At 40.8% G+C, this 15163-nt stretch overlaps 1 protein-coding gene across 1 annotated transcript in view; it reads right to left on the minus strand.

Moving 5' to 3' along the window:
- Positions 1 to 291: 291 nt before the first annotated feature.
- Positions 292 to 15163, minus strand: part of LOC137335279 (cadherin-4-like) — a 464003-nt gene continuing 449131 nt past the window's right edge. The window contains exons 15-16 of the mRNA XM_068000573.1: positions 3038 to 3202; positions 292 to 1651 (exon numbers count right to left, since the gene is read on the minus strand). Coding sequence (XP_067856674.1) covers positions 1445 to 1651; positions 3038 to 3202 — 372 coding nt within the window. The 3' untranslated portion in view covers positions 292 to 1444. The remainder of the gene's footprint in view (positions 1652 to 3037; positions 3203 to 15163) is intronic.

Here is a 15163-nt window from a genome sequence, read left to right on the forward strand (position 1 = left end):
ATTGATATTAATGAGTTTGTCTGGAATACCACGTCATGTAGCTATCTGCACGCGGACAGCTACAATGTTACATGACAGGGCCATTTTGAAAGGGATTCAGGTGAAAGTCCAACAGTTCAAAGTTATTGAGGACACATTACAGTTTTCATATACCCCCACATAATACATAGAATCTGCTCAGTATCCGAACTATTGAAGAAAACCCATTCTTTCAGATGAATGATCATTATAGATGCAGTATTAATGTTCTCCAAGAACAGCAAACATTGAAAGGAATTCAGAACAAGTCAGTGTTTTAAAAGGGGAACTTTATTTATAACACTGAGGGGCCAGGAGCAAATGCACCAGTTCAGCTCTGGTACACAATAAATTTGCAAAGCTGTTACTCAGTTTAACCATAACTGCAGTGGCACTAGAAACACGCATTCAAAACTTTTACTATCTTCCCTTTTTTTTGGTACAAAATGGTACAAACAACGATACAAAATATTTGTGCTGTTGACCATTACAAAAAAAGTTTCCTCTAACTGTGCAATGATTGTGTTGAAATGTGAACACACAACACGAGAAGAAATCGTTCTTTGAAACAACCACAGCCATGCGAGCTTCTACGCTTTCAATATAAAAAAAAAACATGCAAAAAAGGAAAAGAAAATAGCTCCAATTATACACACAACATTAACTAGGTGATGTTTACTTCAAGCTGTGCGACATTATGTACACGCTACAGTAAGAAACAAAGTGGGTATCAATGTTTAAAAAAAATATTAAGTTACATTAATCTGATGTCCATTCTACTTCAGATTTTAAAAGAAAATGACCTTAATACTAACGAAGACTAACCAGTCCCTTCAGAATGTCTTTTCCTGCCATTATTTTTACACTGCTTGACAATTAGACTTTCAATGTTAAGCTCTATACAACATATACAATGTGATTAGCCACCCACCTGCTCAGTTTTAAACATGGCTGTTAATACACGTGTTTCTGTACAGTTCATTTTTTAAATGTATTTTACACCAATAGTTTAAAAGGCAAAAAAGGAAAACTTGTCCATTAACCAGAGTGGAAATAAACTGATTCTTTCATTTTCTCTTCTTAGCCAGTACTGGACCAGGGATCAATACTTGGTTAAATTTTAATCGCTCCTGAGATTGAGGGAATCCGATAAAATGTACCAAAAAGGCACTTTAAAAACAGTGCTTCTGTACTAAGAAATTCAAGTTAATAAAGAGCGCCTTTCCTCTTTAGTTGTAAAGCAAACGTTGAGCGATATTCCTGCTGACTGACCAAAAATATGCAGCAAAGACAACAAGCATTCATGCTAACAGCTCATGTTCTAAAATAAAAAAACCTAACACACCACTAAAAATATTATGGTCAGCAGGGAATATTAATGAAAAAGCTGCCTCTTTTGTACAGTTCCTTCACTTTTAGTGTACTGTTAGTCATCTTCTCCGCCACCGTACATGTCTGCTAACTTCTTGAACCGAGGTCCCCAATCATTAAGATAATCATAATCATGGTCGCCAGAGCTGGATGAGTTCAGGGTGCTGACTGATCCTGCAGTTGAGCCACTTCCTTCATAATCAAAAACCAGCAGGGAATCATAGGGTGGGGCTGTTGGGTCATTATCCGCTGCTCTGAGACCCTGTAAAGATTTTTTTTAAATCATGAAATCTTTAAAACATTCCAGATTACATAACTTGTAGTGAAGACAAAATTCTAATTTTAAAAAATGAACATAAGCTGATCAGTTTTAGAGTCACAAAGTTAAAAAATCATGGGCATGTTTTCCTCTGTAAATAGGTTAGGATGCTTTGGATAACCAACAGGTACTGCAGGTGATGGGGCATATTGGCCAAGGGTGCACTAAGGAATTTAGACTCATAGCAACAATATCAAATAGCTACGAGTTCAGTATCCTGAATTTCTGTTATGGTTATTTCAAATAGCCCATGAATTTCATCATTTTTCTTCAATCCTCTGGTTTCAAAATTTAGGTTTCTTCCCTTACTGACACATTGTGCACTTCTGGCAGGAGATAGGATGGTCTTAGGAACATAGGAACAGGAGTAGGCCATTCAGCCCCTCATGCCTGCTCCGCCATTTGATAAGATCATGGCTGATCTGTGATCTAACTCCATATACCTGCCTTTGGCCCATATCCCTTAATACCTTTGATTGCCAAAAAGCTATCTATCTCAGATTTAAATTTAGCAATTGACCTAGTATCAATTGCCATTTGCGGAGGAGAGTTCCAAACTTCTACCACCCTTTGTGTGTAGAAATGTTTTCTAATCTCGCTCCTGAAAGGTCTGGCTCTAATTTTTAAACTGTGCCCTCTACTCCTAGAATCCCCAACCAGCGGAAATAGTTTCTCTCTATCCACCCTATCTGTTTCCCTTAATATCTTATAAACTTCGATCAGATCACCCCTTAACCTTCGAAACTCCAGAGAATACAACCCCAATTTGTGTAATCTCTCTTCGTAACTTAACCTTTGAAGTCTTGATGATGGACTGCTCTGTGTCCACCATGAATAAGGAATGTTGGATGTCAGATTTCCACTGCCTTTCTCTAAAGGATGTAATACTGAACTTCATGCGTCAGGATGAAGAACAGATAAAAATAATCCAACAAAGGTAAGAGTTAAACTGGCAGGCAGCCTTGGAACTCAAACTCATGACTTTCTGGTTGGGAGTCAAGTGCTCAAATTCTGTAGCTACAGAGCTGCCAAAGTAATCATGAATCATTAATCCAACTCTGATGTGAAGTGAATTGGTGTGACAACAATCTTTAATATCTTGTGGATTTATATTTGAAAAAAAATGTATCTGATTGCTATCTTTTCATTTAAGTTTACAATTTAGATGATCTCAACTGATAAGAAATCTCTCCACTGAAACTAAGAGTAAACTAAGAGATCCAGAGTTGTCGTCAGTAATAATGACATAATATACAATCTTACTTAACAAAAATCAAATTACTATTTGTCTACAGTAATAGAAATCAGCCTGCTATTTTCAATTATTACCTCATTAATGAAGTCTCCGATATCTCCAGGATGAGGAATTGTTGGGCGCATTGGATACTGTGGCTCAGCACCGATAGGCCGCTCATCGACTCGCCTAATTCCAGGAGCCTTTGCCAATACAGGATCGAGTGAGTCTGGCTGCTGAAGCTGGCTCAAGTCATAATCCTGCAGAACAGAGTGGCCTCGGTATTAATCAGACTTTCTCTAGGATCATAAATTAAAATAAAAAGCTCTGGCACCACATCACTGCTAGCAATTCTGAATTGCTAAGACTTGCAACTTAGCAAACTTCAAACATCTTTCAAATCATATTTCAGAAGCAAATATTTTGGTACCTCCTATTGAAGTACGAGAGGCATGTCAGTTATGCAGATGCCATGACAGAATAAAAGCTATAAAACATAATTGTTTATTGCAGATTACATTTGTTATTTAATTTCCAATGCCTGTTCAAAATTTTCAGATAGGACAGGTTACTTATTTAGGCAGAAATATAAAAATCACATGGTCACACCCCGATACAATGGAACATTTGGGTCCTTAATGCCGGTTGGACATTCCAAAATAAGGGTATCTTATGGCCTCGATTTTTATGTGGGGTGGAGGGGGGGCAGAGGGAGGATACGGTGCGCACAAGCCCCTAAGCAGGCATTGCACCCGGAGAGTTTGGGGATGTTGAGGCCCTGCCGATCTTAACGTAGATTCACTACCTGGCCAGTGGTCGGAAGCAAGAATTTGACCACAGGAGGCTGTCAGTGAGAGGAGGGGTACCAGGGCAATCGTTGATCGGCGACTGGGGTGGGGGGGAGTGGGAGGTGCCTGCGTGGTCAGTGATCAAAGTGGGGGGGGGGGGAATTCCCTTGCGATCGGGGGGTGGGGGAGGGAGACTGGGGCTGTAGAGGCCCAAGGACTCCTTGCAGGGCCTGGGGAGAGCACTCCTGCCCACAAGGAGTTCAAAGAGAAGGTAAGGTTATTTCAACTTACCTTGGCCTGTTCTGGCCAGTCGGCTCCTCCCGCCTTGGTTCTGCTGCTGGGCAGCCAACAGTGCAGGACTCCCCGGCTTGGTGTTAATCTTACACTGCAGTGCCAATTAAGTCACTGGGCCGTGACGTTTACATGTTAAGTGGGCCCCTGCTTGCCTTTAGCAGGAGCCTCGTTGATGGCCTGATTCACTGTCACTAATATTAGAGAGGCCAGGAACATGGTGGGTTGTTGGCAGTATTGCAATTTTCAAGAATTTAACCTCTTTGCCCGTCCCTTTCCTGCCCGTCGTGGGGCAGTGGGGGGTTAAAATCGAGGCCCTTGACTCTGACTTTGCCTAACTAGCCAGTTGAAAGAAGATAGGGCCATATTTTCTTCTCTTAAAAAATATGGGAGAAATGACCACTTTTCCATTATAATTTATAGACCACTAACAAAATCACAGAAGTGCAGAGTTTTTGAACATGTGATTCCTGAGAACGTTATTTCATTAGTGGCAATGAAAAGATAGCGTCACACCAAAAATCAGTATCTTTTAACAATTCACAAGTATTTAACAAGTCACTCAAATGGTAGCATTAGCAAAAAGTTCAGTTGTGATGTGGAATTGGCACAATTGTGAAAATCCCATTTTAGCCATCAAATCCTGGGTACACTGGAAAGCTTTATTATAGAGAATTATGAGCAAATTTTTAGTGGGGAAGATCGGACCCAAATATGTAAAAGATAAAGTGCGATAAAGATGAAGCCCCGATTTTAACGGGGTGCGAATGGGGCAGGCTGAGGGCAGCCTGTCAATCATACTGAAATGAGACTGCAGAATTTAAAGACCACAAAGGTAATGCATGAATGTTATTGTGCATTGGCAGCGTGTGTGGTCATTAAGTAAAGTAAGTACTTTTAAAAAGATATGTATGCAAAAAACCCTAATGACTCAAGATGAATGTTAGCAAGGATGTATCAAGTAAAATAGTAAAAGTAAGAACAGTAAGAGTTATGCAAAGTATATTTCATGATGGGAAAGAGAGGCTGATCTCCTCTCCTGGCACTGACTGGGCGAACACACCGAAAAATCACCGAGTTCAGGGAAACACAACAGCTCCATTACGACAGATCAGGAGGCATCAGTTACTGCTGAAAGGCGAAAATAGGCCAGGACTTTTATTTGAACACCTTCAGATGACTTGTGGTTTTAAAATTTAATGTGTGTGTGCCAGGTTGCTGTGATTTGAATGTCTGGGTTTTCATGTTAATTAAAAGGTTCCAACCCTTATGAATCAGTTCATGGCTGCTATGCCATGGCTGAGATGGCAGCAACAATCCGTGTGGTGATCTGGGCACCCCTGTAGTTACCTTAGAGGGAACTGGTAAGAGCCATTATGGCAAGCCATGTGTGGAGTAACAGAAGGATGTTGGTTTGACTGGGAAGCTTTTCTTTTTATTCAAGGTGGCATGGAGCAGGTATGACGATCGAGGGTGGGAGGTGTCTTCCTCTGTGATAGGGAAACAGTTGTTAGTGGCTCAGGAGAGGCCCAGGCAAATTACTTCAGCAGTTGGCAGGGGGGTGGGAAGGGAGGAACAGGGTTGATTGTCTCTCCTTGTCTGTCTGCAAGTTTTTTTTTATTCGTTCATGGGATGTGGGCGTCGCTGGCGAGGCCGGCATTTATTGCCCATCCCTCATTGCTCTTGAGAAAGTGGTGGTGAGCCGCCTTCTTGAACCGCTGCAGTCCGTGTGGTGACGGTTCTCCCACAATGCTGTTAGGAAGGGAGTTCCAGGATTTTGACCCAGCGACGATGAAGGAATGGCGATATATTTCCAAGTCGGGATGGTGTGTGACTTGGAGGGGGAACGTGCAGGTGGTGTTGTTCCCAGTAAGCTATATTGCAAAATGGGGGTGGCATAATACTGATCATGGCATCCATTTCTAAATGTAAAATACTAAGGCCGTTCTGCAAACAAGTTCTGAAACAGCAAGATTATTTCATAAAAATTCAAAAATAAAGAACTATCTTGATAACACCAGCTTGTCTCTCAAGACAGAAAGGGGTGAAATTGGTCTTAGGCAGTAGCGCAAAACAGATGATAGAGGATCAGTAGTCCGTTTTACACTCATCCGATTTTCTTTTCCATTGATTTGAGAAGGGTTGCTGACTCGCTATTGCCCATTTTGCGCTACCGGCCAGGGATAATTTCACCACCAAAGCACCTAAACAGCAGCTCAGGAAGCAGTAGAACCAGGTTTTTAATGGTGGCAGTTTGCTCCTAAATGGCACCAGGCCCTGTCACAGGAATTCTGAGTACAAAACCCTTTGACATTCATTTGTTTGAATTATACATTGGTGCGCCCTCTGCAGGCACAGTCAGGGGCAGGCGTCACAAAAGCCTTAGAGGAAGTTCAGGTGCAATGCTGTTCAGGGGCAAAATGGAAGCAAAGGTTTAGCACCCAATTTCCCTCTGGATTGCACCCATTTATCAGGCGTTATTTGGGAGCAGGGTAGAGGAAAATCGGTCCTGAGAATTATTGCAAGATGGAATTTTTGTGGGTCAAATTATCTGGTTTTCATCCCCACTGCTTGGATCTGGGATCTGGCAGCGCTGAAGGATTGGAGGCAAATTGGGCCTGGGGTCCAGAGAAAGGGAGGCTGGAGCTTTGTAGCATCTATGGTGGGCTGGAGTCTGGTAGTATTTACGGGCTGGCTGTGGATAAAATAGCCCTAAATACCTAAATCAATGGAAAATACATAACTGTATTTCATTGCTTGAAATGATACCATTATTTGGTAATGAAATGTATATGTTTTATATAAATAGAATGGCCAGCCTACCAAGCCAAATTACAGTCCAGTATAATTTGATAGCCCCCCCCACACCCCCGGTAACAAATACATGTATTAGAGGATAATACAATCAACGTTTTGGATAGAGAACTGATTAAGGATCGTGTACTGTAAGTGACTAATGAGACTTGAAAAATTATAATTTTATGCTCAGCTAATTATCCATTGCAACAATATTAAGCCAGAAATCAAAACTTGATGCTAACAAATCCCAGCGTGTACATTATGGGGAATTTACTTACTGCTCAAATTCATCTTGATCCCTTTAGCACAGTGGTATACACTCAACAAAACCCTTAGAAATGTAAATGTCTTTCGGTCCCTTGAATCCTACAATGAACAACGTAGAACTGTTCCTACATCATAGTCAACAGAAATGCAACAAAACAATCAACAAATATAATTAAAAAGGGCAAAATAAAAAAAGGAATTTGGCTTCTAATTGATATTAATCAGTGCTGGGGTGAGCGGGCAAGGCCAGGAACGTAGTATAGGATGAGGTGCAGCACAGGGGCAAGAGCAGCCAAGAGTGAAAGGAGAGGCCCAACGATAAGCCCTGAAAACAATGGGGTGGTTGTGAAAAAAAAAACGAAATTCGGGCTGGAGGAGCAATGCACACAGACAATACAAAATGGTACTCAAAAAAGCAGTAAATTTGAGGTGCGGAGGCCTGAGGTATCACGAGAGAAAGACCAGGTAAAGAATGGAAACCAGTGAAATGGAGCTGAACTCAATTCCCAGGGTCTGGGGAGAGGGACAGTTCTATGCAGGGTAAAGTCCAATAAACTACGGGTAAATTTAGTGATTTGTTTCAGAACAGTTTTTTTTAAAGTATGAATTACATTTTAATTTAATTTTAGGGATACCTAGAAGGTTGGGTGAGGAATCAATCTAAAGGAGTCTGAAAAAGTAAATCAGTAAATTAATTGGTTAGTGGTTGACGGTTATTCATTGATGCTATTTTTTTTACTGAATGCAACTATTCATAAAACTAGTGATTTTGTTTTGCAGATAGTAATTTTTTAAACACAAAGTACTTTTTGATTGGTCAGTGGAATATTTAAGCCAATCTGCATGGTTTGCTTCAGAGATAGTATTTTTTTTAAAAGGATGTTTTTATCAAAAGGACATTTAGGCTAATCGGGAGTTTTGCCTTGTAGGCATTTTCCATGTATGGATTTGTTACCCTGGAGATGCAGCAAGGTGCAAAATAGATAGATAAATGGACAGACAAATAAACTTTAAGGCATCAAAACTGGCCAGGAAATGCACCATGGCATTTATGATGACAATGCATTTTTCCATGTATCAAAATCTCCAAGGTCAAACTGTGCAATGTCTTTGGATTTAAATTTTAAAAACTACTCCATCAAAATTATTCAAACCACAGATTTCCATAATTTAATTTTAAAAGACAATCTCTCTCTATTCATTGTCATGTTAATGTTTTCATGACCACAAGAATATATAGCATTTGATTTTATGCCATTTAGATTTTAAAGAAAAAATCTTTTGAACATTAATAAATTAAGAAAGGAAAAAGCAGTTCTGAGAATCAAGTTATTAAAACACAAATGTTCAAAGAAAACACATAAACAATGTATAATTTTTCACTGAAATGGAATACAAATCAAGTTAATGAAAAGAACAGTAAGTACAACTAAACGACAAGTAGCCAACCTGCATTGCTTCCTTATCCCTGCTACACTCTAATTACAAATGCAACATGTATTTAAATATCTGACTGATTACCATGTCTCAAAATTCCTTTCTTACCCTTTTGCATTGTTTTTATGAAGTGGGATTGTCTAATCAATGCACCTGTCCACCGTGCTCATTCTTCAGGGACCCACCAGGTATGCTTGAGCATTTTAGGAATGGGCTTTCCCATTCAGCTGATACAGCCAACTGAAGTCGGCAAGATTCACCCTCTGGGAATAGTCTAAGTGTAAATGTCAGTGGAGATAAGTATTTGAGCTCAAGTCTCCCAGATCAGAAAACGAACTAAAGTAGTAGCTGCTGGGTTGCCTGTTGGTAATGTTTATAAGCAAACTTACTGCAAATAAAGCCCATGAGTACACTCATTAATAAAATCTAACATTCAAATTCATTTACGATCTTTTGAACAAAAAAATATATAATCTAATCACATACTAAGTTTCCAGATGATAGATTTAGCTATACCAGTTGAAGACGACAATACATAAAATGTTTTATGTATAGTATGCACCTTCTGTTGACATTTCTGTAAATGTCAACTTACTGTCATACTTTAGCCATTACGCTTCAGCTGTCACACTTCAGTGTATCCTCTGGCTCACCATGAGCAGTGCCACAGGGGATCTGCTAGTAATATATTAAGTCGTGTGTAGGGCGTAATTCCTGTAAGTGTCGCACTCGCTTCTTGTAACATTTTCCTTGTTGCACTTTGTTTATTTAACAGAACAATATTTCACTTATTCAGTCAGCATATATCAATGGCCCTGATAATACATTATGCATTACGTGGCCTACACTACTATTATTATAAAACAGCAAATCCTCCGCCACAGGAGATTTGCTAGCATATAGATAATATTAGAATTCTTCTTTTAACCATTAAATACAACATATAAAACCATTATTTGCCCAAAAACCCCACATTTTCTGGTTCACACAACCCAAGATTTTGGTTTCTGGTCCATTATATTTGATAGCTATCTTAACAACAAAACGGTAAACATCAAGTTTCTTGTATAATCTGATCAATAAAATATCCAAAGTCCTTTGAGAATATCTAGTCTGAGATTTTATATGTTTTATTCAAACATCGGATCTCTGAACAGCAGCAATTACAGTAATTTGGTACATGTTAAAGCCACTGGATAGGTACTAATATGACAAACCCACATAGTTTTCATTTGAAAAAGAAATGTAAGGTCATATTTAGTTTCTACTGTTTACTTGGGATCAATTCAAGCTTGGTGCAAGAACCAACTGGAAGAAAGTACAACAGTTGATGTGTTTGCCTTTCAACTTTCTAGCAGATGGGACCACAATACCAAGATTGGAACTGCAAGAAAAGAACAAGTGATCTGTGATTTTTATTTCACAAGCAAACTTTGGTAGAATTTAGATAGTGAACACTACGAATCAATTATATTACAGAATATAAGTGAGAAATATATAGGAGGGAGAACTCCTCTGCTCAATCTGTGTAATGAAATCATAAACCCGTTTATAAAGAACAGGTTTACATTCTCCTTACAAATAAGACATACAGAAAATCTTCCCCAAGTTTGCCAGTTTGGATCGGAATTGGGATAAATTTTATTTGGAATGCTCTGCCTGAAAGGGTGGTGGAAGCAGATTCAATAGTAGCTTTCAAAAGGAAATTGGATAAATACTTGAAAAGAAAAAATTTGCAAGGCTATGGGGAAAGAGCAGGGGAGTGGGACTAATTGAATAGCTCTTTCAAAGAGCTGGCACAGGCACGATGGGCTGAATGGCCTCCTTCTGTGCTGTAACATTCTATGATTCAATAATTCTATGAAATTTTATGATTTAATGCAAATGGTGCAGAGCTTCATGCATCAGAAGGGAACATCGGGAATTCAGCCAAGAATGCCAGCATGCCTCATTTGCAGTCCACTTAACTTTCCAACCATTAACTTGGACAGAAAATTGTGCAGGCTACAAATCAACTGCACTGACCTCCAAGCCAAATACCCAATAAGCGTTTCAATCGCACAAAGCTCTGCACCTTAAAATTTACCGCATAATGGTGCATATACTTAGTTAATAATTATGGAGCAGATTATCTTCCTTTTGCAATTGCAATTTGAATCTCTTACCCAGAACTGCAAACTCAAAGGCCTAGAAATTGGATCGTGATCCTGGTGCAATGCACGCTGCATACACCGAAAGAGGCCTCCAGTGGGATCCAGCAAATTGGTCCCTCGACCTCATTTGTTTGTTACCAGTGAGCTGCAGGCGCCAGTCATGGCCCCAGAGCCAGCTTGCTGGTCGCGGGGAGGGGGGCAGTAAGATTAGCCAGCTGGGATGCTGATCGAGGGCCTAAGGTGAGTCTGGGAGTGATGGGAGGCAATCAGGAGCAGGGCAGGTGAGCAATGGCTGACAGTGGTCCATGTTTTTAATGTGGAGTCAGGAGGACCACTCCTCTTCCTCCCTGCTCCACATTCAAGGAAGCATTTCTTTAAAAAAAACTTACCTTTTTGGTGGTGGCCTCCAGCGGTCCCTTTAAGGATCACTGGTTAGACCTGGTAATCTGAAAGCAGCAGAGCCGACGCCTGCCGTGATCAGTGTAAACCAATTTTACACCAAGGGGGTATTAGGCCCTTATCAGCATATTTATTGGGCTTAGCGCTGCCAGGGTGCCTCGACAGCGGCCGATCCAATATGGTATCGGACACGTTTCTGATGCTATTCGGGTGTAGGAGATTGGTCCCCTAAATTAGAACTCTTTGCATCTGCTTTCCATCCGAAAAGCAGGCACAGTGCGATCCAATTTAGAGGCCAAACTCTTATTTACTTAACATAAGAATTATAGAACATTAAAGAGTATAAATTTCTTGGTCATATTTATTCAGATAACTTCATTACAGTTATTCTCAAGTTCTATCATTATAAATGTTTTAATCAAATAAATCAAATCTTGACGGAGCAGGCTCGAGGGGCCGATTGGCCTACTCCTGCTCCTATTTCTTATGTTCTTAAAAACTGTGAATCTTACAAAGCACCACTGGTTACTCCCTAAACCAAACCCCATCTAATTTACAACATGTTTCTTTGTATCCTACCACATTTAACAGGAAACACTGCGGTAGATTTTTCTCCCATTAGCCTTTAGTCAGGGAGTATGTTACTAACATACCATTAGTGTTTCATTTGTACCAATATTGAGCCTGATGTTGAAAACTCACCGGCGGGAAGTGGAAAATCAGGTGTAACTAGCCCTTAGGGGCGGTGGGTAAATTTAAAGGGATACGGACAATCAAAAGTAAGTGGCCACATATGGAAGTAAAATGGCTGATAATATTTTTAATGTTTAAACCTTTTGCAAAGGTTGTGTCTGGTTATCAAAAATGCCTGGCAAAAGACAATAGCTTGCACAATAAATGTGGAGACAGGAAACAGATTCAATGGCCATGTGACTGAACGGTACAACACTCCAACCCCATTTGACAGCTGGCAAAGTGGAAGTGATTGAGAATGAGAGGGTATCAAGGAGGGTGGCACTACTTGTCACTACCAGAGCCTGCACAGGACAGCACTGCAGCATGCCTGGACAAGAGGGTATCGGCAGATGGATGGAGTCTGCATCTTGTGCGTTCTCACCTGCCCAGCATCTCTTCATAGCTCTTCTTCTTCCAAAAAAAAAGTAAAAAGGGATTCCCGTTGAGAAACATATTGCTCCAATAACTTGGACATACAAAAAAATGGCAATGATGGAACATGTGGTGCACAACCTACTAACCAACTAAGTTGAAACAGGAAAGTAACAAGAACAAAGTTCAGAATTTACTTGACGGCAACAGAAATGAAATTCGGGCAGGGTTTACAATGGGCGGCCAATCCGATATCACCTGTTTTACACCATTGTTGAAAGTTAAATTATCCCTTCATTGTGTGTAACTGATTGGAAAATCTACCCACAGTCACTCAAACACAAAGAGACACTGAACAAAATTTGATTTTCTTCTTCATTCGACAAGGTGCCACATAAAAGATTATTGCTCAAGATAAAGAATCACTGGATTGGGGGTAATATTCTGGCATGGGTGGAGGATTGGTTATCTAACAGGAAGCAGAGAGTTGGGATAAATGGTTCATTCTCGGACTGGCAACCAGTGGCCAGTGGTGTTCCGCAGGGGTCGGTGCTGGGTCCCCAACTCTTTACAATCTATATTAACGATTTGGAAGAGGGGACCGAGTGTAACATATCAAAGCTTCAAGATGATACAAAGATGGGAGGGAAAGTGGAGACTGAGGAGGACATAAAAAACCTACAGGGGGATATAGACAGGCTGGGTGAGTGGGCGGAGATTTGGCAGATGCAATACAATATTGGAAAATGTGAGGTTATGCACTTTGGCAGGAAAAATCAGAGAGCAAGTTATTATCTTAAAGGCGAGAAACTGGAAAGTACTGCAGTACAAAGGGATCTGGGGGTCCTAGTGCAAGAAGATCAAAATATTAGTATGCAGGTGCAGCAGGTGATCAAGAAGGCCAACGGAATGTTGGCTTTTATTGCTCGGGGGATAGAATATAAAAACAGGGAGGTATTGCTGCAGTTATATAAGGTATTGGTGAGACCGCACCTGGAATACTGCATACAGTTTTGGTGTCCATACTTAAGAAAAGACATACTTGCTCTCGAGGCAGTACAAAGAAGGTTCACTCGGTTAATCCCGGGGATGAGGGGGCGGACATATGAGGAGAGGTTGAGTAGATTGGGACTCTACTTATTGGAGTTCGGAAGAATGAGAGGCGATCTTATTGAAACATATAAGATTGTGAAGGGGCTTGATCGGGTGGATGCGGTAAGGATGTTCCCAAGGAAGGGTGAAACTAGAACTAGGGGGCATAATCTTAGAATAAGGGGCTGCTCTTTCAAAACTGAGATGAGGAGAAACTTCTTCACTCAGAGGGTAGTAGGTCTGTGGAATTTGCTGCCCCAGGAAGCTGTGGAAGCTACATCATTAAATAAATTTAAAACAGAAATAGACAGTTTCCTAGAAGTAAAGGGAATTAGGGGTTACGGGGAGCGGGCAGGAAATTGGACATGAATTTAGATTTGAGATTAGGATCAGATCAGCCATGATCTTATTGAATGGCGGAGCAGGCACGAGGGGCCGATTGGCCTACTCCTGCTCCTATTTCTTATGTTCTTATGTTCATTTGAGCTTAGAATAGAAAGCTAGAAAAGCTGATGCAACAAATTCTTCTAGCAACATTAATGAGGATAATTCAGCAGTATCTTCTCTCATTTCTGACCTATTGAGTAAGGCTGTTAACTGGAAATTCATTAGCTACGATGAGCCAGAGCTATAAATTAAATAAGTACACTGACTGAAGAGAATAATGTAAGCTGGAGTTGTTAACTAGATACTACTGAAATCCACAACTAATTGCTGATGTCACTCCAAGTGTAGAAGCACAGGGAATCGAAAGGCTTGTAATCCAAGATACACTAATTGGATATCTTATTCTTGGGGAAATTCACATCATCCAAATTTCAGTCTGGAGCTGTGAAAATACCCTAATTGTGCTTTTGTTCCAAAGACACGGGCAGTCAATTGGAGAAAGAGAAATCAGCTTCATATAGCATATGAGCCAGTTTATAGCAATAATTAGCAGCTGTCACACAAGAGCATGTGGGAGAAATAACATTGCTAATTTTATCAATTTAAATCATGAAAATTACAACTATCCTCCTCCAACGCTTCTCCATTGTCCAGTTCAGTGGGACAGTCCTAACTTGATTCCACTCTTATCCAATCATAGCTAGAGCATCTCTACCAGTGGCTTTAATTCCCACCCCCATACCTTCACCTTGGAAAGTCCCCCAAGAATCCATCCTTTGCCACCTCCTCTTCCTTATCTACTTACTGCCTCTTGGTGATGTTATCCACAGACAGGTCCAACTTTCACATGATAACACCCAGCTCTACCTATCCACGACCCTTTTTAACCAACCATCCCCCGACACTATCTCTGTGCTGTCAGATTGCTTGTACGATATCTAGCCTTGAATGAGCCACAAATTACTCCAGCTAAATATTGGAATGACTGAAGCCATTGCCTTTGTCCTCTCCACCACAAATTTGATCCCCTGCCGCAGCTACTGTCTGATTGAACCAGAGTGTTCACAACTCCAGCATCCTATTTGAACCCAAGCTGAGCTTCTGACCCCACATCCTCTCCGTCATGGACTCCACATACTTCCACCTCTATAACATCACTCACCTGCAACCCTACCTCAGCCCATCTGCTGATGAAACCCTCATTCATGCCTTTGTCACCTCCAACTGAACTATACCAATGCTCTCCGAGCCAGCCTCCGATTCCCACCCTCTGTAAACTTCAACTCATCCAAAACTCTGCTGCCAGTATACTATCCCTCATCATGGCACACATGGCCATCACCTCTGTCCTTGCTGACCTATTATGGTTCTTGGTCCCCTAATGGCTCAAACTTAAAATGTTCATCCTTATGTTTAAATCCCTCCATGGCCTCGCTATCTCTGTAACCTCCTCCAGTGCTAGAGCTCCCCCTCTCTCTGATTCTGGTCTCTTGCCCATCAC

This window comes from Heptranchias perlo, chromosome 19 (genome assembly GCF_035084215.1).
Source record: "Heptranchias perlo isolate sHepPer1 chromosome 19, sHepPer1.hap1, whole genome shotgun sequence".
In the NCBI taxonomy this organism is placed as follows: Eukaryota; Metazoa; Chordata; class Chondrichthyes; order Hexanchiformes; family Hexanchidae; genus Heptranchias; species Heptranchias perlo.